At 39.9% G+C, this 26290-nt stretch overlaps 1 protein-coding gene and 1 long non-coding RNA gene across 7 annotated transcripts in view; one reads left to right on the forward strand and one right to left on the reverse strand.

The window, feature by feature from the left end:
• Nucleotides 1-1589: 1589 nt before the first annotated feature.
• Nucleotides 1590-26290, reverse strand: part of PRKG1 (protein kinase cGMP-dependent 1) — a 1163528-nt gene continuing 1138827 nt past the window's right edge. For all 6 annotated transcript variants that reach the window (XM_040454314.1, XM_040454315.1, XM_040454316.1 and 3 more), the window contains 6 exons: nucleotides 13074-13215; nucleotides 11689-11852; nucleotides 5391-5513; nucleotides 5246-5308; nucleotides 3888-3954; nucleotides 1590-2461 (listed from right to left, as the gene is read on the reverse strand). In XM_040454314.1, the coding sequence (XP_040310248.1) occupies nucleotides 2363-2461; nucleotides 3888-3954; nucleotides 5246-5308; nucleotides 5391-5513; nucleotides 11689-11852; nucleotides 13074-13215 (658 nt within the window). In that variant the 3' untranslated portion in view covers nucleotides 1590-2362. The remainder of the gene's footprint in view (nucleotides 2462-3887; nucleotides 3955-5245; nucleotides 5309-5390; nucleotides 5514-11688; nucleotides 11853-13073; nucleotides 13216-26290) is intronic.
• LOC121016608 (uncharacterized) lies at nucleotides 16271-24801 on the forward strand. Its single transcript, XR_005784379.1, has 3 exons — nucleotides 16271-16348; nucleotides 22760-22792; nucleotides 24278-24801. It is a non-coding gene; the product is annotated as an uncharacterized LOC121016608 (long non-coding RNA).

Below are 26290 nucleotides of genomic sequence, written 5' to 3' on the forward strand. Positions count from 1 at the left end.
TGAACGAAGAGAGAGCGACAGGTGGGAGAGACGGCCGACAGTGCCATTGAGCTGAATGTTCTCTTCATTCCTCAGAGAACCTGTACGCTGTTGTCTTAGACTTGAACCATAGTTTCGACATCCACGGTAAGGGCTAACCTCTGGGGTTACTGGGGCATTTGGAAAACCGCGGGAGCAGATTCTCTTAAATAACGACGAGATAAACTTAGTATCTAGCAAATCGTTAGCATGCCTAAAGCACTCTTTTAACAAAACTCACTGAACATTGACCATGATATTGAAATTATGTACTTTTACGAGCCCAGTTAAAAGCAAATGTAAAAATTCTGAAATAGCACTCACAGCTGGATTTTAGCTGGGTACATTTTATATTCTGAAATCTGTAGAAGAAAGTGGATATCTTGGGGAATAAATTGATCTTAAGCAATTGTTTGCAAAGGCCAGAAAAACACAGGAGGAACCGTAACATCTTGGGGGTCAAAGTTTTAATTTAAAAGTTTAACTTTACTCTGATTCTGTTTAATATGCCCTTATAATTTTTATTCCCCGAATGTTGTTTTTAGATCATTACGTGTTGATATCCTATTCTAAAGTAGTCTTGGTATGAAAAAAATCAATGACCGACGTGGACATGTTTTTTGCAGAACCGTCTACGTTTGATTGAGTTTAAAAAAAAAAGAAAATTCTCTCCTGGAACAAGGCAAACTTCAATTTGATGTACCAAATTCACACACAGCTCTAAATCAGGATGACAGCTCGTAAGATTATGCGTTTGTCTACGCAGGTTTAACGCTACTTGTCCAGGAAAAGCTTCCAAATGTCTCTGCTACTTAGAACAGCTCAGAGTAGTCAACTCGCCTGCCAACAGAGGATTCACTTGAAACTGCCGATTCTTCTTCCCTCATGAAAAAGCAAATCAGTCTGGTATTTCCAGGTACGTTTCAGGATTGCAATACTTCCGTCTTACTTAATGAAAACTTCTGCTTAAGAAATCAGGGTCCTGTGTTCTCCTCTACTCTCACGCATGCATGAACTCACATCGGCTCATCCACAAAAAGGGAATCAACACCTGGCCAGGTCCTGTCCTGTTCCCTGACCTCGCATAAGGAAGGTCCCTCATCTGGTAAATCTTGATGATTTTGTGCTTCCTTCTTCTTCTTTTTGGTTCAGGCCTAAGACAAGAAGCCAGTTGAATGGGTTTTAACCACCTTTCCCCTCAACCCTAGACTATGTTGTGTAAGTGAAATCTGACGGGAGTTTCATTGGTAAATGTAGTGAAAATGCTTGAGTCTCTGGCTACACAGGTGATGATTAGAATTTGTGTTGTCTGCTCAGACACGGACATTTACAGATGAAAGATATACATAGCACCTATATAGTTTATTTTTATTTTTGGACGGATCTTCATCCCTCTCCACCCCGCCCCCCCCACCCCGTCCCCACCCCAAGGGTTGATTTTTATAAAAGGGACTATTTTAAGCCTCAGTCTGAGAGTATGTTAGGTAATAAAGAAAAATCAATTGGCTGCTAGTCACTGATTTCCAGGACCATCTTGAAGCACGATATTTGAAACGATATGAAATGGTTTGTGAATTGCTTTTTTTTTTTTTCCCCCCTGTCATGCCAATTTATCAAAAAAAGAAAAAAACAAATGTCATGCAGGTTTTTTTTTTTTTTTTTTCAATCCTCCGTGAAAACGCATATATACCTGCCGTGAGGCTTCATAGCGGTTGTGCTTTGATTGTATCGATTTTTAAAATCTGTCAGAAAGGAAAGGTAACATTCAGCCTCGTCATCAGCACTGTTGGGAAACAAAATCAGGAAACTTCTAGCACTGGTTTGACATGAACGCCGTGACCCATAGACGCGTGGCCCTCTTCCGTATGGTATAGACACTGGCTTGCGCTAATAGATCCCATGGCCTCCCTTGAAGGAAAGGAAGAGCCCCGTTTTGGTACCACGGCAACCGATCGTACCCCACACATTATTTTTTGATCTTGGCCATCCTAGCAAGGTACGGACTCTTTTTCTAGGTTGAAGTATTTCTTACAGTCTTTCAAATTACAGTCCGAGCAAAGCAAGACCATTGCCACGACAGGAAACCTCTCTTTACTGGCGAAGGGCTTTGCTTCAGGACCACCATGTCAACTGCTATTTTTAGGATCAAACAGAAAACATGTAAAGAGCACTACTGTCGTCTAAGCAAGAAGTCCTCATGCCACTGTAGTTACTGGAGCAGCATCGATCAAAGGCATCATGGTGACCCCGAGCACTGATCTTCATTCTGTCCCTCAGGTTTGCTGTCAGCCGTGTCTCAGAGAAAGCTGACTTCAGCAAGGCAGAAGCAGGTAAGAGAAATACATTAGAAGTCTATGTCCCAGCCCGAGTTGTCATCAGGTGGTGGTTCATCACTGTCCTCAGGGAAACTGTCAAAATTGCTTGTGTCTGTGGGTGATGCAACCTACAAATGAGAGAGGGCGTGACCGAGAAGGGATTTCTTGATTTTTGGGTTTTTTTTTTTTTAGTAAAATCCCAAACTAGATTTTTAAAAAGCATCTTTATTCATTCCCCGATCAGTGACTGTTGTTTGAATGGCTACCAGGTGGCAGGCTTTGTGCTTTTTACTGGGGCTAAGGGCGGTGAATAAAAAAAGACATTGCTCTTGCCCTACCCTGGCAGGGAGTACCTTGTAGGACTAAAACCAAATAATCACAAAAATCTGTAGATGACTATAAGGTTTGCTTAGTGTTAGGAAGAAAAAAGACTTGAGAGTATGAGTGATGATGGAAAGCCTCTTTGAAAAAATAGTATTTCAAAACTAAGAATTGGTGAGTTCAAAAAAGAGGTTGTAGCACGTGCAAAGGTCCCGAGGGGAGAGAGAGTGCTTCATGCTGTGAAGTGATCCAAAGGGGCCAATGTGGCTGCTGTGTAAGAGAGGATAGGACTGGAATGAGAAATAGGAGAAGCAGGCAGAAATCAGGCTGGGTAGCACCCTGTAGACCATCTTAAGTCTTGTGTGTGTTTATTTCAAGTAGAATAAAAGCCATTTCTGACCTCGGTCAGAACTCTTGCAAATTTCTCGGGCAAAGTCCAAACTGCAGAGCATCAGTAAAAGCAGTAAAAAATCCATCCTTTAGTTTCCCTCATATTCTATAATATTTAGAACCTCTTTTATATTTATATGTGTGTGTGTGTATATATATATATATATATATATATATGTATATATATATATATGTATATCCATAAAAGGAAACCTCTGGTGGATGTAGGCAAGTATAATTCAGGCTTACTCTCTACTCTTGTTCTAAAAACAAAACTTGAAGAATGCAGTTAGAATCTGCGACGTGAGCCACGGTAACGGGGTTTTTGTTTGCGAAGAGGCATAAGCATTGACACAGAAATAAATCTCAGAAGTAGGGAAAATGCTTCTGAATCAAGAGCAGGCTTGAGTTAGTCCCAGGGGAAGGAAGCGTACACCTGAAAGGCTCAGGACCACAAAGCGGTCTGTGCCTTTTCGTAAAGAGGCAGCATTAAACAGAAATACGTAAAAATGCAATCAAGTGAAATCGATTTCAAGTTAATACAGTCCAAATACTGAGTCACCCTCACTGGGCTGCTATTTCACAAAAAACCCGATATGTTCAGAAAAGACAGTTAAGGAACGAGAATCCTTTTCTTTTAGAGCTCGATAAAAGGACAAATAAATTAGAACGAATAGTTGAAACAGGTAATGATAGAATACACATACAATAACCATCTCCTAACTGGCCTGTTTTTAAGGTTGCATTTTAGATACTATTCTAATGTGGTACTTCTATAGTTTATTTAATCTGATCACAGGATAAAACCTTGTCACACAAGTATTCGCTGGGAAGTCTACTTACACTTGGTATTATAGGAGGTGTCAAGGTGCCTTTTCTTAAGCCTTCCCAGTTAAAGCCCTCAAACCATCTAGGAAAGGGAGGAGAAAAAGGAGCTGGTTAAAGGCATTTTACTTTAGCTGAAGCCCCGTTGCAACATATTTGATGTGGAAATATCCATACAGGATGGAAAGCAGAAAGGCGAACATTTTCAACGTGACACAAATGTATCCTGTGTCATTGAAAACTTTCACAGTTGTTTTATACAATGCATATTTTAAAAATCTAATTGTTGAAATATTTAACATCGGTTACAAATAACTCCTGTGTCCCCCTGGCAATTTCGTCACAATGTCTGTATGACCTTGTTCCTGTACTATCATTATAACTTAATAAGTGCCATGATATCCTTAGCCCATGATCTACTTGGACATCTTATTTTAAGGCAATGGAACCAGGGCATGAAAGTCAGGACAGAAAATTATTTTTCCAGCTTTGCACTGATTCCTTGGGCAGCCTAATTAACCTTTTCACATCACTATATTTGTCAGGTCTAACTCTGACTTGGTACTGTTTTTGTGTTCGTAGAAGAAAACATTGACTATGCAATACTAGGGTCATAATAATTTCTAGTAAAATGTCATTTTTAGTTAAGTGTTAAAAAAACGAAGGTATTTGTGTTCAGATTTTCTGTGAAAATGAGGAGCAGGTTTCTGTTTTGTCTTTAAAAGTTTTCAGCAGTAGCAAATGCATACACCAAATTCTTAGCAGGTGTTTTAGGTATTTATAGATACTTTGGTAAGTAAGTTCTTTTTGCACAGATGTGAATTTCCTGTGGGTGTTACACCAACAGACTAATAAAAAACAACAACTGGGTCTTAGATTAGCACTCAGATATCCAATCAACTAGGTAAGGGTTAATATTTAAGACGCTGCCATCACTTAAAAACAACGCTGTACTCAGTACTATGTTTTATCATCTAATTGGGAAGCGGGTGGAAAAATATATTCCAGTTTTAGTCTAGGAAATGAGGCATGATATGGTGGAGGACTTGTGTTTTTGATATTCTGGTAGAGAATAGAATTCTAGAATCCACCTAGAATTCAATCGATCAATCTAGTTCACATTTCCTCTTGGTGCCAGAGAGGAGCAATGCTCCTTAGCGTGAGCTGGGAGAAACTGAATTCAGTGAATTGGTCACTTAGTAGGGCACAGGGTCGCGTGTGGCTGTGCTGTGCCCAAAGGCTAACTGGTCTGAACGTCCCCCGCAGTGTTCCCATGGGCTAACTGTGTCAGTCACACAGCCAGTAGCTTAAAAAGAACAGCCTGGGGAGGGGCTTTCTGGACCCTCCCACAGAAAGGTCAAGGGAAGAACACTTACTTGTGCTTTTGGATGTCTTTGACGCCGTTCTTCAAATTCCCTAGTCTTTCCGATGGGTTATCCCTGGAAAGAAAACAACACCTGTAAGGGATCCCATCATGTTCCCGTCATGATCCTTTCAAACGTCACGTGGCCAAACGCTTACCTGCATAGTTTTTTAATTAAATTAGCAGCATTTTTGACAATCTTCTTCGGAAATTCTATCATGTCAATCCCCCTCAGTATGATGTTATAGGTTTTCATAGGGTCTGGGCCTGAGAATGGCGGGCTGCAAAGGTGAGAGGTGAAAAGAGAATCACTCGTATTTTCTAAATAAGAAATCCTAAACTGTTATAACTCCACCAGTCTTATTTGGGGACATATATTAGTCGTGGTAACACGGAACGATGCTGGATTAATAGCAAAACCACGTGGAAACCTTTGTGAGTAAATCATGGAGCAAAACCATATACGGGGGGTGCCTGGATGGCTCAGTGGGTCAAGTGTCCCGCTTTGGCTCAGGCCATGATCTTGCGGCTTTACCCCCCTCCCGCGTCGGGCTCTGTGCTGACAGCTCGGAGCCTGGAGCCTGCTTCGGATTCTGTGTCTCCCTCTCTGTCTGCCCCTCCTCCACTCGCTCGTGCACTCTCTTCCTCAAAAATAAATAAACATTAAAAATACAAACAGCCACCCCCCGCCAAACCATATATGGGTCAAGCTGATCTGCCATTCCTCTCATGTCTTGTTAGTCTTGCTGTCCTTGGCCATTCAAGATGTGGCTTCCACTTTCTAGCCCTTTTCCTGCACCTGTCAGCTCACTGATTACATTCAACATGAAGTCCAAAATCACTAGACGGCTACAAGGATGCCAGTAATAGGACTCCATCTCCTGCTAACACCACCCTCACTCGCTGGGATCAGGACGCCATGTCTGCTCTCTGAAATACCAAGCATCTTTGCACCTCAGAATGCGGTTTGTTTCGCCTGGAAGGTTCTTCCCATATTTACCTGGCTAAAGGGTTATGCCGCTTTCCCAAAAAAGGTCTACTCCGATCAACCTACGGGATGGAACTGATCCCGTCACCTCTGTCAACCAACATAATGCGACAATTTAGTCTACTACTTGAATTTAAACTTGATTGTATTTTTTTTTTAAAGTAATCTCTACACCCACTGTGGGGCTCAAACTCACAACCCAGAAATCAAGAGTCGTATGCTCCACAGACTGAGCCAGCCAGGCACCCCTTGAGTTTAAACTTACAAGAGTCACCTGCCATGATCTCTTCCACATCCTTTAGCTTTTTCACAACATCTAGCCGTCCATTTCCCCCTGGCATTACCTATTCTTGCTTCCTCTGTTGGAGAGTAATTGACCACATAAGCAAATGTTTACTTCTGGGCTCTCTGTTCGGCTCCCATGGTCTGTGTGTCTACTTTTGTGCTTTGTTCTTCTTTCTTAGGATTGCTTCTACTATTCAGGGTCTTTGGTGGTTTCATACGGATTTTAGTATTATTTGTCCTAGTTCTGTGAATAATGCTATTGGAATTTTGATAGGGATCGCACTGAATCTGTAGAGTGATTTGGGTAGTATGGACATTTTAACAATACGAATTCTTACAATCCAGGAGCACAGACCATGTCTCCATTTGCTCCCAATTTCTTTCATCAAAATTTAATAGTTTTTGGAGAACAGGTCTTTCACCTCCTTGGTTAAATTTATCTTTGGTAACTTTATTTTTTGGGGCAATGTACATAGAATTGCTTTCTTAAATTCTCCTTCTGCTTTGTTAGTAATGAATAGAAAGACAACAGATTGCTGTGTATTAATTTTTTGTCTTCCAACGTTACTGAATTCACTTATTATTTCTAACGTTTTTTGATGGCATATTTAGGGTTTTCTACGTGTAGTACTGTGCCATCTGCAAACAGTGACAGCTGAAATTCTTCCTTACCACGTTGGATGCCTTTTATTTCCCTTTCTTGTCTGACTGCTTCAGCTATGACTTCCAGTACTATGCTGAATAACAGTGGTGATAGTGGAAATTCTTGTATTGTTTCTGGATCTCTCAGTTTCTCACCATTGAGTACGATGTTAGTTGGGGTTTTTTCATATATGGACTCTAATATGTTAAGGTATGTTCTTTCTAAACCCGCTTTGTTGAGGGTATTATATACAGATACTGAATTCTGTCAAAACCTTTTTATGCATCTGTTAAGATGATCATATGGGCTTTACCCTTTTTCTTGTCAATGTGGTCGATGATGTTGATCGATTTGAGAATACTGAACCACCCTTGTATCCCCAGAATAAATCCCACCTGATCGTGGTGAGTGATCCTTTTAATGTATTGTTGAATGTGGTTTGCTAATATTTTGTTGAGATTTTTTCAATCCAGGTTCTTCAAGTATATTGCCCTGCAGTTCTCTTTTTTGGTAGTGTCTTTGGTTTTGGTATCAGTGTAGTACTGGTCTTATAAAATGAAGGTTTCTTTTTTTTTTTAGTAATAGTTTGGGGAGACTAGCTATCAGTTCTTCCTTAAATATTGGGTAGAATTCACCTGTGAAGCCCTCTTCTCCTCAGCTTTTGTTTATTGGGGTGTTTTTGATCACTAGTTATAGGTTTGTTTTTAAAACAATTTTGTTACTAGTTATAGGTTTGTTCAGATTTGCTATTTCTTCCTGATTTTGTTTTGAACGATTGTGTATTTCTAGAAATTCATCCATTTCTTTTAGATTGTCCACTTTGGTGGCACATAATTTGTATAGTATTCCTTCTCTAATAACCTTTGCATGTTGGTACTGTTGGTTGTTACTTTGCTTTCACTTCTGATATTAATTATTTGGATTCTCTCTTTTGTTTTCCTTCATGAGTCTTGCTATATAGGTTTCTCAATATTGTTTCTCTTTTAAGAAAACAATACTCACTTTCATTGATCCTTTGTATTCTTCTTCTTTTTTTTTTTTTTGGTCTCTCGTTTATTTCCTCTCTGATTTTTATTATTTCCTCTCTTCTAATTTTGTCTTTGTCCGTTATCTTTCTAACTTCTTTACTGCTGAGATAAGCCTCCGCTACTACAAATTTCCTTCTTAGAACTGCTTTTGCTGCTTCCCAAAGATTTTGGATGGTTTTGTTTACATTGTCTCCGTGTTTGTTGTTGCTGCTGGTATCTGTGTATTTTTAAATATTCCCTCTTTGATTTGTTCGTTGAGAAATTGGTCGTTTGGTAGCACATTGTTTAGCCTCTTTATGTTTTGGCTTTTTTTCTTTTTTGTAACTGATTTGTAGTTTCATACCATTGTGGTTGGAAGACATGCTTGATATGATTTCAATCTTAAACGTATTGAGACTTGTAGCCTAAATTGTGCTCTATCCTGGGGACTGTTTCACGTGCTTTTCATTCTGAAAAGAATGTGTATTCTGCTACTGTTGGATGGAATGGGCCATATCTGTCTGTTATGCCCATCTAGACTAATGTGTCTTTCAAAGACACTGTTTCCTTACTGACTTCCTGCCTGGATGACAGGTCCATTGACACAAGTGGGGTGTTAATGTCCCCTGCTATGTTGTCTTACTGTCAATTTTCCCTTTATGTTCAGACTTGCTTAATGTACTTAGGTGCTCCCATGTTGGTGGATTGGTATTTACAACTTAAATCCTCTTGTTGGATTGATCCCTTTATCTCTATGTAACACTCTTCTTTGTCTTTGTTACAGTCTTTTTTGGTCTATTTTGTCAGGCATAAGTATTCTTACTGAAGCTTCTTTTGTCTTGTTTGTTTTTTTGGCTTCCTTTTGCATGCAATATTTTTTCCCCCCACTTTCAGTCTGCATGTGTCTTTAAAGTTTGCCTCTTGTAAGCAGCATACAGTTTTGTCTTTATTTTATGTGTATCTTTGGTACATTTTAGTTTGTGGTTGCCATGAGGTTCATATGCAACAACATCCTAAGTATATAGTAGTCTATATTAAGTTCATGGTCACTTAAGTTAAACACATTCTGAAAGAACTTGATTTTTACCCTCCCCCACCACTTTGTGTATATACTGTCATATTTTACAGCTTTTTATTTTATGAGTTGCCTTAATATTAATATATATAAAATATATATATTATCTATAAAATAAAATAAAAAATAGATTGTATTTATATAGTTATATATTATAATTATATAAATTAACATAAATTTATATATATTTTATATTTATATAACAAAATTATAATAATAAATATTAATGCCTTAATATTAATAAAATCAAGTAGTTGACTTTACTACTTTTTCTTTTAACCTTCATACTAGCCCTATAAGTCATTGCTCTAGTCCCTTTACTGTATGTTTACTTTTATTAATGAAGTTTTTTTTCACTATTTTCTTCTGATTATTAAAGAATTCCCCTTAACCATTTTTTTTTTTTTGATTTTCTGGTAAACTCTTTATTGCTCCTTCAAATCTGAACGATAAACTTGCTTGGTGGTGTATAATCTGTGACATTGATAAATGTGTGCCATGGGTTCATCTTGTTTGGAATTCTTAGGGCTTCCTGAAACTGGATGTCTACTTCCTTTCCTAGGGTAGGGAAGTTTTGAGTTCTTATTTCTTCAAACATGTTGTCTGCTCTTTTCTGTCTCTGGGACCCAGATAATGGGAATTATTGTTTGATGTTGTCCAAGAGATTCCTTAGCTTCAATTTCTTTTAATTCCCCCCCCCCCCGTTTTTTTTTTTTTTTTGCTGTTCAGCTGGGGTGCTTTCCATTGGCTCTGTCTTCTAGATCACTGAGCCGTTCTTCTCTCTTCTAATCCACTATTTACTCCCTTTAGTGTATTTTACATTTCAGTTACTGTATTCTTCACCTCTGGTTCTTTTCTTGGTGTTTTCTATTTGTTAAAGTTCTCACAGAGTTCACCCATGCTTATCTCCACTTACCTTTTTTGAAGTTTTGTGTTCTTTCCTACGGACCATATTCCCCTCTCTCCTCATTTCGATCGACTTTGTTTCGACGAATTACAGAATAGCTGCTTCTCCTAAACTCGACGGAATGACCTTCCGTATGGTCATCCCTGTGTAGACCGTGTTTGCCTGCTGACTTTGGCTGGCTCTACAGAGCTGTAGCTGTCATGGGCTATGGATCCTGGGCCGCCCTGTTGGGGCGGTTCTGGGGCTGTCTGTGCTAAGGCCCCAGTGGCAGGACAGCTCAAGTGGGTAGAAGCCAGGGGTCATGGGGCCCTCCACGCAGAGGCCCCCCTGGCAGGACAGCAAGAGTCGAGGTGGGCCTGGGCCAGGGGTCCCAGGGCACTTGACACTGGGTTGTTTTGGCAAGTCATGGAGAGCCAAAGTAGGGCACGTCTAGAGTATTCTGTGCCTGTCTTACCTTGGTGAGATGGCTGGAGTCATAATGAGCACTGACCAAGGGTGTCCACACTGGTGGGACATCTAGGGTCAGGGGGCTGGGGCTCCCTGTGGTGCCTGGGCTCTGCTCCCCTCTGTACTATCAAGGTGGAGGGGAAACATAAGTAGAGGTACCTGCCAGCTTCTGAGGACTACAGGGAGTCCCCACCACTTGGCAGGGTTCTAGGGCTGGTTCTGTTATTTGAAGTTGCCCTTTTAAGCCATGACTTAAGGTTCCGTGCCAGGGGCAGATGCACCCGCTCACCGTTTCTCTGTACGTTCCTCCCCACTCCAGCTCGTGGTGTTAGGGGTGGGGGTCCCCTCTGTTCCTGTTTCCCCAACTCTCTCTGTATCCCTTTGTCATCTATGTGGCCTCTCTCTCTCTTGTGCTAAAGCTAGTCAGGCAGCCCTCAGGTTCCCAGTAAGTTTTTCGACACACAACCTCTCCATGTCTTTGCCCCCTATTGCCCTTCTAGTGAAGCCATGGGATGTCCTTTCCTTGCTCTGTGTGTCTGAGACCTCTACCCAGCCTTCTTCTGAACTCTGGTTTATAATGACCCTACTACTCATTGTCCCCCATGCACGGCACGGTGGGGTGTTTGCTTCTCTTTTTGTTGGGGATCTTCTTTTCCTTGCTGATGGCTCTAAGAGCATTACGCAGAAGACCTGCAAACTATTCCCGTTTCATTTAGGTATAATACTTGTCAACATGTCCTCTTATCTCTATAAATAGTTGACCCTAGATATTTTTATACCACTATTACCTCCCTTGCTTCATTGCTGGCTAAGCAGCTAGGCTCAAAGATCTCACAGAAAGACACTAGGTTTTTCCACACTCTCACATATGTACAAGGAATTCATAATGATGAGGGCAAAGGTTGACGTCGAGTTCCCTGCCCTCATCCAACCCATTTTAGAGTTTGTTTTACGAATCCCTGGGCACTTGCATAATTACTTGAAGTGCTGGACCGAGATATGGTGAAATGTGCTTTAAGATGGTCTAATCAGAGTGACAAAGGCAGGAGCGTGCAGCTGTTGGCTGATCTATTTTTATCAGCAATTCTCTGCCAATGTCCGTACCTGCCAGTCAGAAGTTCATACATTAGGATTCCCAGTGACCAGTAGTCGGCTGAAATGTCATGGCCTTTGTTCAGGATGATCTCTGGAGCCACGTACTCTGGAGTCCCACAAAAAGTCCATGTTTTCTTTCCAAATCCTATTTTCTTTGCAAAGCCAAAATCAACCTTACAAAGAGAGAAAAACAAGTTATTTCAAGGCACTTACTTATTTTCAAGCTGAAAAGCAGTAAGGTACTTAGCTGAAGTGCACGGAATAATAATAAAAACAGATGCATATCACTACAGTCCTATATTCCCAAAGGAGTCATCTGTGTTTCAAACAAAGCCTCCTTGAGCAAAGTCAGTGTAATAGGAAAAGTTAAAACCTGAGTATAGGCTGAAACTCACATCATTAGAAATACAGGTAAACCTTTCTTTCCAGAAACAGCTTCCATTTCTTCCTCCTTTCCTGACCATGGAGGTCGGGCCACAACCCCTTTACTTAAAATTTTTAGAAGTCTAGGTGGACCTACTTGACACGTTTTCCAGAATATGCATGATTTCTGCTGGATTTAGGAAGCAGACAATTCATTTAGCAATGAGAAGCCAGTGCACTGCTCAAGGAACCTAGTAACAAAATGTACCCCTGCCCCGAGTACACATAAACAGAGATACAATGCAAATGTGTCCTTCGTTTTTCTAGAAATCTTTCTGGACGGAGGAGCATCGAATGCAGAAAACCTTTTTTTTTCCCAAAACGATTTGGTTGAGAACACAAATAATGAACAGCCATTGATTTGATTTCCTTGAAAACCATATGCTGAATAAAAAGTCCCAAAGTTTAAAAAATAGCCAGGCACTGACAGATTCAACGTCCACAAAAATTGTTCATTTTATAACAGAACTTCCCTCCTACGGTAAATCTTTAGAGCGCTTGACAGATTTTATTATTGTGATCATTACTATTACTATAATTCAAATGGCCTAAATAACATTGCCTAGCAAGCGATTTTTTTTCCTGTTACGATTGTACTTAAATCTAAGATGTTAAAAGGATTCATGGTTTTCTATGACGTAGGTAGTCATTCCCTGTGAATGGCAGAAAGTGGACAAGAGAAAGGTCTACAAAGCTCTTCTAGAGGTCTATGAACACGTGTCCACAGGTCCGAGTCCATTTAAACACATCCTGCCAAGACAGTATTAATTAAGACCTAGCCAATTTAATTTCTTACAACTTTTGCATCACTTGAAAGAAGAGCTGAAAGCAATAATGCAAAGATATGCTCTTAAGAAAAGTTATAGCATTTACAAAGGAAAAGGGAGGTTTTGATGTTAGGAAATGAACACAGCTTTATGAACAGAGGTTTTAAACCCGTGGGGCAGAAACCGTGCGTAAAGGGCACTGACCAGTTTGGTGTAGCCTCGGTGATCCAGGATGAGATTTTCTGGCTTGAGGTCCCTGTAAATGATTCCTTTGGAATGCAGATAGGCGAAGGCTTCCACCACACACGCGGTGTAGAATCTGGTCGTAGAATCTTCAAACGAACCTCTGAGACACAGAAAATGAAAGTGTACAAGATGTTCGTTTCTCTGATAGGGTTTTACTTATTTTGTCCTCATTTCATTATATTCCTGTGCCAAACTTTGACCCTGGAGATCAATGTCCTCTGGCCAAATGCCATGTGATGGGTGCTGCCTTGGGTTTTCAAAAGCCCTTGAAGACCACATCCAGGAATGCTTTGCCCTGACAAATGAGATAGTTAACTCTACCCTCCCGTAAGCACCGAGGCGGAGTTCAGCGTCATACCTCCTTCGATAAGCTTCCCAGCACCCCCCTCCCCCCCCCATCCTCTAACGAGACACAGCAGTGGACAGGGAGGAGACGAAGCCTATTTTAAAGCTGTCTACCAAGGGTTGGGTTTGGTAAAGCAAAAGTTTATGGGTTCAGTCGTACTTATTTTTAGAGGGCTTGGTTTTGAATCTTCCTAAATAATACAGACACGGTTCATAAGAGCATGAATAAAAAGGTTAATGCTTCCAGAGAGCCACTTTGGAAATGAGCTGTGATGCTGTGTTGCAGTCATATATCACAAGCTACATGGTCTGCTTTCCAAAATTTTGCCAGCAAGAGAAATAACACCCATGTCCCACACTACTGCCTTCTTACTAGAAAAGATGGAGCAAAGAGATAAGTGGAAGGAAAAAGGTACTCGGAAGGGAATTTAGATTAGTAAACTTGATTCTTACGTTTGGCAAAGAACGCTCACACTCTCTGTCCTCACTCTCTTTATTTAATGAAATAACAATAAAGGGAAGGAAAAAAAACCATTGGCATCTAAGGTTAGCTCCTTGGTTCCTTAGCAGAAACTTTATACTTTAGCTGTTTTTTTCTTCCAAGAAATTCTTTAATTAAAAAAAATATATATATTTGAGAAAGAGAGAAAGAGGAAGCAGGGGAGGGGCAGAGAGGTGGAGACAGAATCTGAATCAGACTTCAGGCCTCTGACGAGCCCGACACAGGGCTCGAACCCATGAGCCATGAGATGATGACCTGAGCCAAAGTCGCACGCTTAACCGACTGAGCCACCCAGGCGCCCCTAGAATCTTAAATATAACTACAAAGGTGCTAGTGTCTCTCTTTAACAAAGTCTGAATTGTGAATTTATAAGGTCAAGAAAAAGTTTCCTTGAGAAATGCATCTGTATTGGGAAATAACAGGTTGTATGTTGCAATTGTCTTTGGACTGGGAACTACCTTTGCGGAGCAAACACTATGTAATTCCGCATCTTGACAAGGGGGTTGGGGTAGTGCCTGGCAGGTCGTTTTTCTTTGCCCTGAAATAAGTATGCTTGTCCGTCAAGAGCAACAGATTTCTTTCACTGGAGAGGTTGTTTGTAGTAAGTAGTAAGCATCGTGTGCAGATACAACTGTGTGCTTGCTAAATAACGGTACTGAGTGCCATATATGACCCCAGTCCTTCCTCACTGGACAGCTTTGCAAAGCCATGGCTGAGCCAAAACAAGGCAGTACAGGGAATAGAGCTTTGTCATATTTCACACTGCATGCGTTGTTTTAATACGAAAATTGATTACTTCCTCGTATTGGGACTGTCTAGCTGTGATTCAGGTGGGCTGTTTTGAAAACCTACAAATTCTTGGTTGCTGCTGCAAGAAGAGATTATTTCTGTAGTTGTGATTCTGAGCAATGTATCTGTTTTCCTTAATATTCACTCGTCAATGGAACCAAATGGACAAATACACTGTAAATGTTGTAAGGAAAGTGAACACTTACATGAGAGATGAACTGCTCACGAAATCTCGGCCGAAAGGTATTCATGTTCATATTCTGAATAAGTCGGCCATTAGCAGGAAGATGAAAAAAAAATCCTAATACAGATTCCCATTCATCAGAGAGAGCTGTAAGTTAGGAATGTAGACTCTGAAGCAAGAATCCTGGGCTCGAATTTGGGTTTCACTTGCTTACTTTTGAGCAACTAACTCTATCTCCCTCGGTCTCCATGTTCGCTTGAGCAAAATGGGGCTTGTAATAGAAACTACTCATTGAGTTGTGGAAAGGATACAAATAACTGAGGCGTATATTTAGAGTTAGTGTCTGACACACAACTGGGTACCTGATAAATATTAGCCATTCTAACTGAGAACTGAAACAGTCTTCTTGAGCTGCTGTGTCTTAATCTAGGAAAGCTGAATGATACAGACAGGTCGGAAGTCTTCTGGAGATGGGACTGAGGGGTCCGTAATACCTAATTAACACTGTTGCGTAAGTATTTGCTGCCTCTCACTGCCAAGGCTAACTGCCATGAGTCAGCTCTGAAGGGTCTTATGTTAATCTCTGTTCTTTTCATTTTGTCTAGGCTTCTCACAAATGCACAGGCAAAAATGACTCTCTTACTGCCTGCCAATTTTCATCATAAAGTAAACTGACCACCAACCTACACCTTTGGGTCTTGAGTTCTCGACAGCTCTGTTTATTCGTGTCAAGGTTTCTCTGATTCTGAGCCATTTTGGAACTTGGAGAGTTCTGCAAAGCCGGTTTCCGTTCCTTTAAAACTCTAGTTTGACTCTCCCTCATATATAAGCATATTTGTAACTGGTTTTCAAAATTAAATGAAAACATGATCTTAAATCTGTTTCCATGTTAGCTGATAACTCAACATAATGTATGCATACAAGGTATTTACCAGAAACACAGCTTCATCGCTAAACGTTTGATGTGGGTAATTTGTGGATTCTGAAATACACTGCTGGAAAGCAGTCACAAAGCATAGCATCAGGGTGACTCAAAATGAAAAATTGCCATTAGAATTGAAAATGACAACACAAATTTGATCTAAAACAAAAATGAAAGCTTGTTTTCTCAACAGAAAGTTGCTTGAAGAAATAAATCACTGCCCTAAATAGCTCTTCAAAATAATAAATTATGCCTTGACATGCGTGTCATTTCAATTAAAACAAGCATGGAAAAGGCCCGTATACTTTCTCTAGGAATGGGCTGTTGTTTTATTCTAGCTAGATGGCAGTAGATAACAATCTGATTGAGAGCATCAGAGGGTTATGTATACTTATGGATAGACTCAACTTTAATCCGTGTTTAATCCACTTGGCATAAACCAGGTCCTGAAATGACCACATGCAACCAAGACAAAGCATCTCTCATCGGAGGTAAGTTCCCTTTTTCCCTTGACTAGTAACGCGAATCATGAGTGAGTGTAACTAGTGTATTAGTTTCAGGCGTACAACGTAATGATTAATTCTTTACGTTATTCAGTGCTCACCATGGTTAAGTGTCGTAACCACTGGTCGCCAAACAGCATCGTATTATGGACTGTGTTCCAAGTGCTGTACTTTTCATCTCTGTGATTGATTCCTTTTATAACTGGAAGTTTGTATTTTTTTTTTTTTCCAACGTTTATTTATTTTTGGGACAGAGAGAGACAGAGCATGAACGGGCGAGGGGCAGAGAGAGAGAGGGAGACACAGAATCGGAAACAGGCTCCAGGCTCTGAGCCATCAGCCCAGAGCCCGACGCGGGGCTGGAACTCACGGACCGCGAGATCGTGACCTGGCTGAAGTCGGATGCTTAACCGACTGCGCCACCCAGGCGCCCCTGGAAGTTTGTATTTCTTAATGCCCTTTGTCTAGTTTACCCATCTCTCCGCTAACCTCCCCTCTGGAAATCCCCATTGTCTTCTCTATTTTTTGAAAAATCTGTTTTGTTGTTTTGTTTGCAAGATTCCACATTTCAGTGAAATCATATAGGATTTGTCTTTCTCTCTCTGGCTTATTTCACTCCGTATAATACTCTCTAGCTCCATCCACGTGGTGGCAAATAGCAAGGTCTCATTCTTTTTCTACGGCTGAGTAACATTCCATTGGATATACGTACAGCACATCTTCCTTCTCCATTCATCTACTGATGAACACTTGGGCTGCTTCCATAATTTGGCTTTGTAAATAATGCTGCAATAAACACAGGAGTCAAAGTATCCTTTCACATTAGAGTTTTTGCATTTTGGGGGGTAAATACCCAGGGACTGGAACACTGGATCATATGGTAGTTCTGTTTTTAATTTTTTGAGGAACTCTCATACTCTTTCAACACTGGCTGCATCAGTGTTCATTCCCACCAACAGTGCATGAGGGTTCCTTTTTCACCGCATCCTCTCCCAACACTTGCTATTTCTCATCTTTTTTATTTTCAGGCATTCTGACAGGTGTGAGGTGATCTCTCCTGGTGGTTTTGATTTTCATTTCCCTGATGATGGGTGATGTTGAGAATCTTTTCATGTATCTGTTGGCCACTGTATGTCTTCTTTGGAAAAATCAATATTCAGGTCCTCTGCTCATTTTAAAAATTTGATTGTTTTTTTGTGTTGGGTTATAGGAGTTCTTCATGTATTTTGGGATATTAACCCTTTATTGAATATATCATTTGCAAATATCTTCTCCCATTCAGTAGGTTGCTTTCTCATTTTGTTTATGGCTACCTTTGCTGTGCAGAAGCTTTTTATTTTGATGTAGTCCCAAGAGTTTATTTTTGCTTTTGTTTCCCTTGTCTCTGGAGATGTATCTAGAAAAATGTCACTAAAGCCAATGTCAGATTACTGCCTATGTTTTCTTTGGGGAGTTTTATGGTTTCAGGTCTCACATTTAGGTTTTCAATCTATTTTGGAAAGTTGGTATAGTTTCATTCTTTTGCATGTAGCTGTCCAGTTTTCCCAAAACCATTTTTCGAAGAGATTGTCTTTTCCCTGCTGTATATTCTTGCTTTTAATTAACCATGTAAGTGTCAGTTTATTTCTGGGCCCTCTATTCTGTTTTTATGCCAGTACCATACTGTTTTGATGCCTACAACTTTGTAGTATACCTTGAAATCTGGAATTGTGATACCTCCAGCTCTGTTCTTCTTTCTTAGGGTTGCTATGGCTATTTGGGGTCTTTTTGTGGTTCCATACAAATTTTAGGATTATTAGAGTTCTGTGAAAAATGCTATTGGTATTTTAATAGAGATGGCAATGAATCTATAGCCTGCTTTGGGTAGTATGGACATTTTAACAATACTCTTCCAATCCACAAACTTGAACTGTCTTTTTATTTGTTTGTATCATCTTAAGTTTTTTCCTAGGTATTTTATTCTTTTTGGTGTAGTTACAAATGGGATTGATTCCTTGATTTCTCTCTTAGTTTTTTATTAGGTATAGAAATGCAACAGATTTTGGTATATTAATTTTGTTTCCTGAAATATTACTGAATTCGTTTATCAGCTCTAGTAGTTTCTTTTGGTGGATTCTTTCGAGTTTTCTATATATGGTATCATGTCATCGGCAATTAGTGAAAGTTTTACTTTTTCCTAACCAATCCTGTATGACTTGTATTCCTTTTTGTTGTCTGGATATCTGAGACTAGGACTTCCACTACTGTGTGAATAAAAGTGGTGAGAGTGGACATCTTTGTCTTGTTCTTGATCTTCAAGGAAAATCTCTTAATTTTCTTCCCATTGAGTATGGTGTTACCTGTGGGTTTTTCATATATGACCTTTATTATGTTGAGATATGTTTCCTCTAGACTCACTCCAGAAGTTTTTATCATGAATGGATATTGTATTTTGTGAAATGCTTTTCTGCATCTATTGAGATGATTGTTTTCCATCCTTTCTCTTGTTAAAATTTTTTTTGTTCAACGTTTATTTATTTTTGGGACAGAGAGAGACAGAGCGTGAACGGGGGAGGGGCAGAGAGAGAGGGAGACACAGAATCGGAAACAGGCTCCAGGCTCTGAGCCATCAGCCCAGAGCCCAACATGGGGCTCGAACTCACGGACCGCGAGATCGTGACCTGGCTGAAGTCGGACGCTTAACCGACTGCGCCACCCAGGCGCCCCACCATCCTTTCTCTTGTTAATGTGATATATCACATTGATGATTTGCCAGTATTGAGCCACACTTGCATCCCTTGCCTAAATCCCACGTAATCGTGGTAAATCATTTTTTAAGGTATTGTTGAATGCAGTTTGCTAATATTTTGTTGAGGGTTTTTGCATCTATGTTGATCAGAGATATCGGCCTATCGTTTTCTGTAGTATCTTTGGTTTTAACACTGGTCTTAAAATTAGGGTAATGTTGGTCTTGTAGAATGAGTTTGGATGTTTTCCTTCCTCTCCTATTTTTGGAATAGTTGGAGAAGAATAGGTACTAACTCTTCGTTGAATGTTTGATAGAATTTACCTGTGAAGCCATCCTGTCTTGGAATTCAGATTGTTGGAAGGTTTTTTGATTAGTGATTCAATTTCATTGCTAGCAACTGGTCTGTTCAAATTTTCTATTTCTTCCTCATTTAGCTTAGGAAGATTATATATTTCTAAGCATTTATTCTAATTTTTCATACTATTTTCTTACAATCCTTTGCATTTTATGGTGTTGGTTGTTATTTCTCCTCTACTTCTAATTTTGTGCCCTCTTTTTCTCTTGATCAGTGTAGCTAAAGGTTTTTCAGTTTTATCTTTTCAAAGAAACAGCCCCTGGTTTCATGAATCCGTTCTATTTTTTTAGTTTCTATTTATTTCTGCCCTAATCTTTATTATTTCATTCCTTCTATTGGGTTTGGGCTTTGTTTGTTCTTCTTCAGCTCCTTAGCCGTAAGTTCAGATTGTTTGATATTATTTTATTTCTCAAGGTACACCTGTATTGCTATAAACGTCCCTCTTAAAGGTACACTCGCTGTCTCCCAAAGATTTTGGACTACTGCGTTTTCATTTTCATGTCTCCATGTATTTTATGATGTTTCTCTTGGTTTCTTGGTTGAACAATACATTGTTTATTAGCATATTGTTTAGCCTCCATATATTTCTGTTCTTTCCAGATTTTTTTCTTGCACTTGATTTTTAGTTTCATATCACTGTGGTCATAAATTATGCTTGATATTTCAATCTCTCTGAATTTATTGAGACCTGTTTTGTGGCCTAATGTGATTTATCCCGCACAATGTTCCATGTGCATTTGAAAAGAATGTGTATACTGTTTCTGAGTGGAACGTTCTGTATGAGTCTGCTAGGTCTGGCTGGTCTAATAGGTCATTCAAAGCCATGGTTTCCTTGTTGATTTTCTTTCTGGATGATTTCTCCATCGATATAAGCAGGGTGTTAGTGTCCCCTACAATTATTATATTGCTGTCAATTTCTCCCTGTATGTCTGTTAAAAATTATTTTTTGTATTTAGGTGCTTTTATGTTGGGTGCACAGATATTTATAATTGTTATATACTCTTGTTGGATTGATCATTATCAATTTATCACCCCTTTATCTTGAGGAGGGGCCCTTCTTTGTCTCTTGCCACAGTCTGTGTTTTAAAGTCTATTTTTTTCTGCTATGAATATTGGTGGCCTGGCTTTTTTTTCCACTTCGATTTGCATGGTAAATGTTTTTCCATCCCTTCACTTTCAGCTTGTGTGTGTCTTTTAGTCAGGTGAGTCTCTTGTAGGCAGCATATAGATGGGTCTTGTTTTTTAATCCATTCCATCATCCTGTGTCATTTGATTGGGACATTTAGTCCATTTACATTTAAAGTAATTATTGATAGGTATATACTTACTGCTATCTGTTGTTTTTCTGGATGTTTTTGTAGTTCTTCTCTGTTCCTTTTTTCTTCTCTTGCCGTCTTACTTTGTCCTTGAGGGCTTTCATTAGTGTTATGTTTGGATTCCTCTGTCTCTGTTTTTTTGTGTACCTATTAAAGGTTTTTGATTTGTGGTTACCACTAGGTTCATATATAACATCCTAAGTGTATAGCAGGCTATATTAAGTTAATGGTCTCAAGTTTGAACACATTTTAAAAGCACTAAGTTTTTATTCCCCTTTCCATGTTTTATGTACATGAGGTCATATTTTCCATCTTTTTATTTTGTGTGTATCCCTTGACTGGTTTAAAAAAATTTTTTTTAAATGTTTATTTTTGAGACAGAGGCAGAGAGAGGGGGAGACACAGAAACTGAAGCAGGCTTCAGGCTCTGAGCTGTCAGCACAGAGCCTGATGTGGGGCTCAAACTCATGATCCACGAGATCATGACCTGAGCTGAAGTCAGATGCTCAACTGACTGAGCCACCCAGACACCCCACTGACTTGTTTTTGTAGATACAATTGACTTCACTATTTGTTTTAATGTCCATACTGGCTTCATAAGTGATTCATCTACTACCTTTAGTATATGTTTGTTTTTACCTGTGAAATTATCCTTTCATAATTTTTCTTACTTTTAGCTATTGCCTTTACTTTCCACTTCAAGAAATTGTAAAAGACACTTTAAAGTTTCATTACAAGAACAGTTTAGTGGTAATGAACTCCTTTATCTTTTGTTTGGGAAACTCTTTAGCTCTCCTTCTGTTCTGAATAATAGCCTTCATGGGCAGAATATTCTTGGCTTCAGGTTTGTTTCTTTTCATCCCTTTGAATATATCATGCCACTCCCTCTGGCCTACAAAGTTTCTGCTATAAAATCTGCTAAGAGTCTTACGTGGTTTCCCTTGTATGTAACTGTTTTCTTTTCTCCTGCTGCTTTAAAAACTCTTTATCACTACTGTTTGCCATTTTAATTATTATGTGTCGTAATTATTATGTGGACCTCCTTGGGTTAATCTTGTCGTGGGGTTTGTTTATTTTCTGGATCTGGGTATCTGTTTCCTTCCCTAGACAAGGACAGTTTCAGCTGTTATTTTATCAAATAAATTTTGTGCCCCTTTTCTCTCTCTTCCTTAGGAGATCCTTATAATGCGAATGTGATTACACTCGATGGTGTTGCTGACTTCTCTTAACCTATTCTCATTTTGTATTATTCTTTTTTCTTTTTGCTGTTCAGCTGGTTGCCTTCTGTTACTCTCTCCTCCAGGTCCCTGATCTGTCCTTCTGCCTCCTCTAATCTGTTTATTTTCTCTAGTGTATTTTTCATTTCAGCCATTGAGTTCTCCCTTTTTATATTTTCTTCCTCTTTGTTGAGGTTTCCACTGAGTCCTCCAGTCTTTCCCAAGTCCAATGAGTATCTTTAGGACCATTACTCTGTATTTTCTATTAGGCATGTTGCTTATCTCTGTTTCATTTGCGACATACTTCTCTGTTTCCTCATTTTGTCTGATTCTCCATGTTTGTTTCTATGTGTCAGGTCAGCGATGCTTCCTGGTCATGACACTAGTGGCCTTGTGTAGAAGGGTTCCCATGGTACCCTGGAGCACAATGCCCCCTGGTCACCTGGAGCAGCTGCCTCAGGGGTGGCTCCCGTGTGGGCTGCGTGCACCCTACTGTTGTGGCTGAACCGTATCTGCCTTCAGTCCAGTCATCTGCAATGATGTGTCGTGCCCTCTGTGCTGACACGGGGCAAGGTCAGTCCCTGTGTTCAGCGGCCTGTATGTGACTGCCACAGGCTTGCAGGTGGGCAGGGTCAGTAGTCAGGCAAACTGTCCCCACTTAGTCATTCTCCCACAGCTGTGGGTGCACCACAGGGCAGGGTTTTGCCCCTGTGCTGGCGGCTCAAAGGCTGGGCCATTGGAACCGTGGTGTGCTGGTGTGTGTGATTATCTTTTCTCTCCCAGGACAGGAGTCGCTCCGGATGGATGCCGGCTGAGGTGAGCAGGTTGAATGGGATGGGTCTGTAAGGGAATGTGGGACTGGGGCCTTGCAGTGCTGGCAAGATCGGTGCAGGGCTTAGCACTGGCTCCCACAAGTGTCTGGCTCGCCAGGCTGGAAAGGGACGAGAACCAGGGCCTGCCAGCACATTTTTCCGGGGAGAAGTCTCCTGAAGATCCCTTCTTCTCCGGTGCACACTCTGTACATAAATGTCCTTCCCTACACTTTGCAAATCGCTCTTTCTGTGCTGTCTCGGCAGCTTATTTATTATGCTCGTTCTTTAAGGGTGGGGACTCCATTTTCTGTTGCCCTCAGGCTCTTCTGGAATGAAAGTACCTGGACCTAAGCCCAGCTGATTTTAAACACTTGGCCAAGTTAAGCCCCACTGTTTTTCAACGCCGAATGGTACGTATGGATCATCATTTTCCCAGTGGGGTCTCTTCCTGCTTCTCCACGCTTGGGGTATCCTTCCCCATCACAGGAGATTTGGTTCCCCTACTGTGTCTCTGTGCTTCCAGCCCTTTCCAATGTGGGTTCCACTCCATGATTATTGGGGAAGGCTTCTTCCAACCGTCCTCAGGTTGTTTTCGGAGTTAGCTGTACAAATGCAGCTGTTATCTTGGTGTGTTCCTGTGACGAGTTGAGTTCAAGATTCCCCTGATTCTGCTATCTTCCTGACCCCTGGAAATGCTTTTGATTTCCACTCTCCGTTATGTCATCTCAGATGGATTTTAAATAATTACCCTCCACAATATAGTTAGAATCAAAGAGATTGCCCATTTAAGTTACTCTCGGGCTTACAAAACACATCTGCGAAGACACATGACTAGAAGGGAAATGTGCATGATTTGAAAATTCTAGTGTCTGAAAGAATTAAGATATTGGGTAGGAACTATTTACATGTATTTCAAAATTAACACTTGAAATGTTCAATTTCATTATATTATTAAATATATAAAATACCAATATTAATACATAACATCTATATAAATACTAATGTCATATTAACCACTTAAGAAGGTAGTACAGATTCCTAATTCTTTATATTTACGTTCTTTATAACACTTACTGTGTACCAACATATTCCAAAGAATGAAACAGAATTTGTGGAAGGCAGAAAGTCACAAACTAGAAGATAAAGCATGATAGCTAATAGAGAATAAAACCAGAGAAATAACTGGAACAATTAAGATTTCTGTGCTAAGTAAAATGATAAAAGATTAATATTTTTTATGGGATTATTTTCCTTCTTAGGTTTTTGAAAACAGATGAAAAACTGCTCTGGATTCCTTTACTATGCTGATGAAAAAAAAAAAAAAGAGGCAGGAAGTGGTCATGTCACTTACTAGGTGAGAGTAGGGGGAGGTCTGTTGCTGTTAGAGACTTCCTAAACTAAATCCCTGAGGCTTAGAGGTATTACCTTGTTAGTAAAGAATAGTCACACAAGCCTTTCTTAACTCAAATACTTTCCTTTATGCTTTCAGAATACCTTCTCCCTGCTGCTGTTTTCCTGGGACAGAAAATGAAAACTGAATGAATTGAACAATAGGATTTGTTTTGACTACGGATATCTTCATGTACGCTGTGACTAATAGCCTAATTATTTTCCTTTTTGTCTTGTCATTTTTTGTTGTCGTTCTTTCTAGCAATTAACCTTTAGGACTTTCAGCCTCAATTTAAACAAATAATGAGAAAGGTAGTGGCAATATTAATTGGAGCTGAACCACTGGTAGACAAACAACGATTCTGAAGTGATTTTGTATACAATAGTTATACTGCTTTTAATGTTGAGGCTTCAGCCCTTCTGTGTCTTTAAGAAGAAGCGGGCAGCTCTTACTTCTCCAGGTCATGCCTCTTTATATAGCTTCATGTAGTATTAAGCACATTGTGGGGAATTCACCAACTGCGCATCCCAAGGATGATAGAAGGGAAGGAAATTGAATCAATGAAAAAGCATCCTGGGGGCACCTGGTGGCTCAGTCAGCTAAGCACCTGACTTCAGCTCAGGTCATGATCTCACAGTTCATGGGTTCGAGCCCCTGATATCAGGCTCTGTGCTAACAGCTCAGAACCTGGAGCCTGCTTCAGATCCTGTCTCCCTCTCGCTTAAAAGTAAACGTTAAAAAAACAAAAGCATCCTGGGGGTGCCTGGCTGACTCAATCGGCTGAGCATCCAACTCTTGATTTTGGCTTAGGTCATGATCTCATGGGTCTGTGGGACAGAGCCCCATGTCAGGCTGTACACTGACAGTCTGGAGCCTGCTTGGGATTCTCTCCCTCTCTCAAAATAAATAAGCAAACTTGAAAAAATTAAAAAAGCATACAGATGGAAGTAGAGAAAGGACCAACCACTGATACTTGCCCTCTATTCACTACTCCAAAGGTAAACTGCTTACTAGCAACTTGAGTTGGCCTGACCGATCAGAATACATCTTACTCAGAAGCCCGGGCCGGCATGTATGAGCCAACAAAATGCAAATCGAGTGAAAGACGGAGAAAACATGAAATATTTTCTTTCAAAATATATATTGAAATTTGATTCCTATGCGTGTCTCATGCCCCATTAGTGGACTTGAGATTGACTTGTGTTTTTCTTGCCTGGTTCAAGAAGTTAATAGAAGCTTAAAATAGTTCCTTTCCCTACATGGCTCATTATTGCTTTCATGTTTACTTCCACCTGTACATCTTCTAGTCTAATTACAGCAAATCAGGGAAGATATTTCCAATAAATTAGCGGGTTGAAAGGTCAGGTAGAACCACATTAGGATGAATTAGACATTAACTCATAAATCAGAATGTTAACTTTGTGCAACAGCCTACAAATTATGAGAAGGGGGACTACATCTGTTTTCTCATTGTATCCCCAGCTTCTATCACAATGCCCGGCATATATTCTGTACTCAAACATTACTAAAATAATGTAATCACTAGGCTATAATAGCTTAGTGCAGATGTTTATCACATCCCCTTATGCCAATACGATACGATCCCTTCTAGGCTAGTTTATCTTAAGAAAGATCTCATCAATGTAATAAGACACTGACAAGGTAAAAAGAAATCCACTAGACATGCACAAGGAAGGCAATGAGGATAAGAGTTGAAAGGGCAATGTTTCCAAATACAGGAAGTTACCATATGAACACAATTAGGAATGAGACTTTAAAATCAGATAGCTTATTCAAGACCCATTGGTTCTATTCCGGAATATCTACAAAGAAATGGTCAAAAATAGCATGGCTTATGTTACCCAGTGAAGGAGAACATGAGTGAGACGGGAAGAAATGTGAAAAAAGATGTCACAAGTGAACGTTCAAAAGAACAAGAATGACTTTTGAATGTTTGATCATTCATAGGGAATGATTAAAAGCTCATTCACAGGAAAGAAAGTTTTGGTCTTTTTTTTTAAGTAATCATTTAGGATTGGTAATGATCTTCTAGGACATGAATAAATTTTTAGTTTGCTAGTTATATAAATAAGAGATGGAAAATTAATTCTG

Source organism: Herpailurus yagouaroundi, unplaced genomic scaffold (assembly GCF_014898765.1).
Source record: "Herpailurus yagouaroundi ecotype Mexico unplaced genomic scaffold, PumYag 211, whole genome shotgun sequence".
In the NCBI taxonomy this organism is placed as follows: domain Eukaryota; kingdom Metazoa; phylum Chordata; class Mammalia; order Carnivora; family Felidae; genus Herpailurus; species Herpailurus yagouaroundi.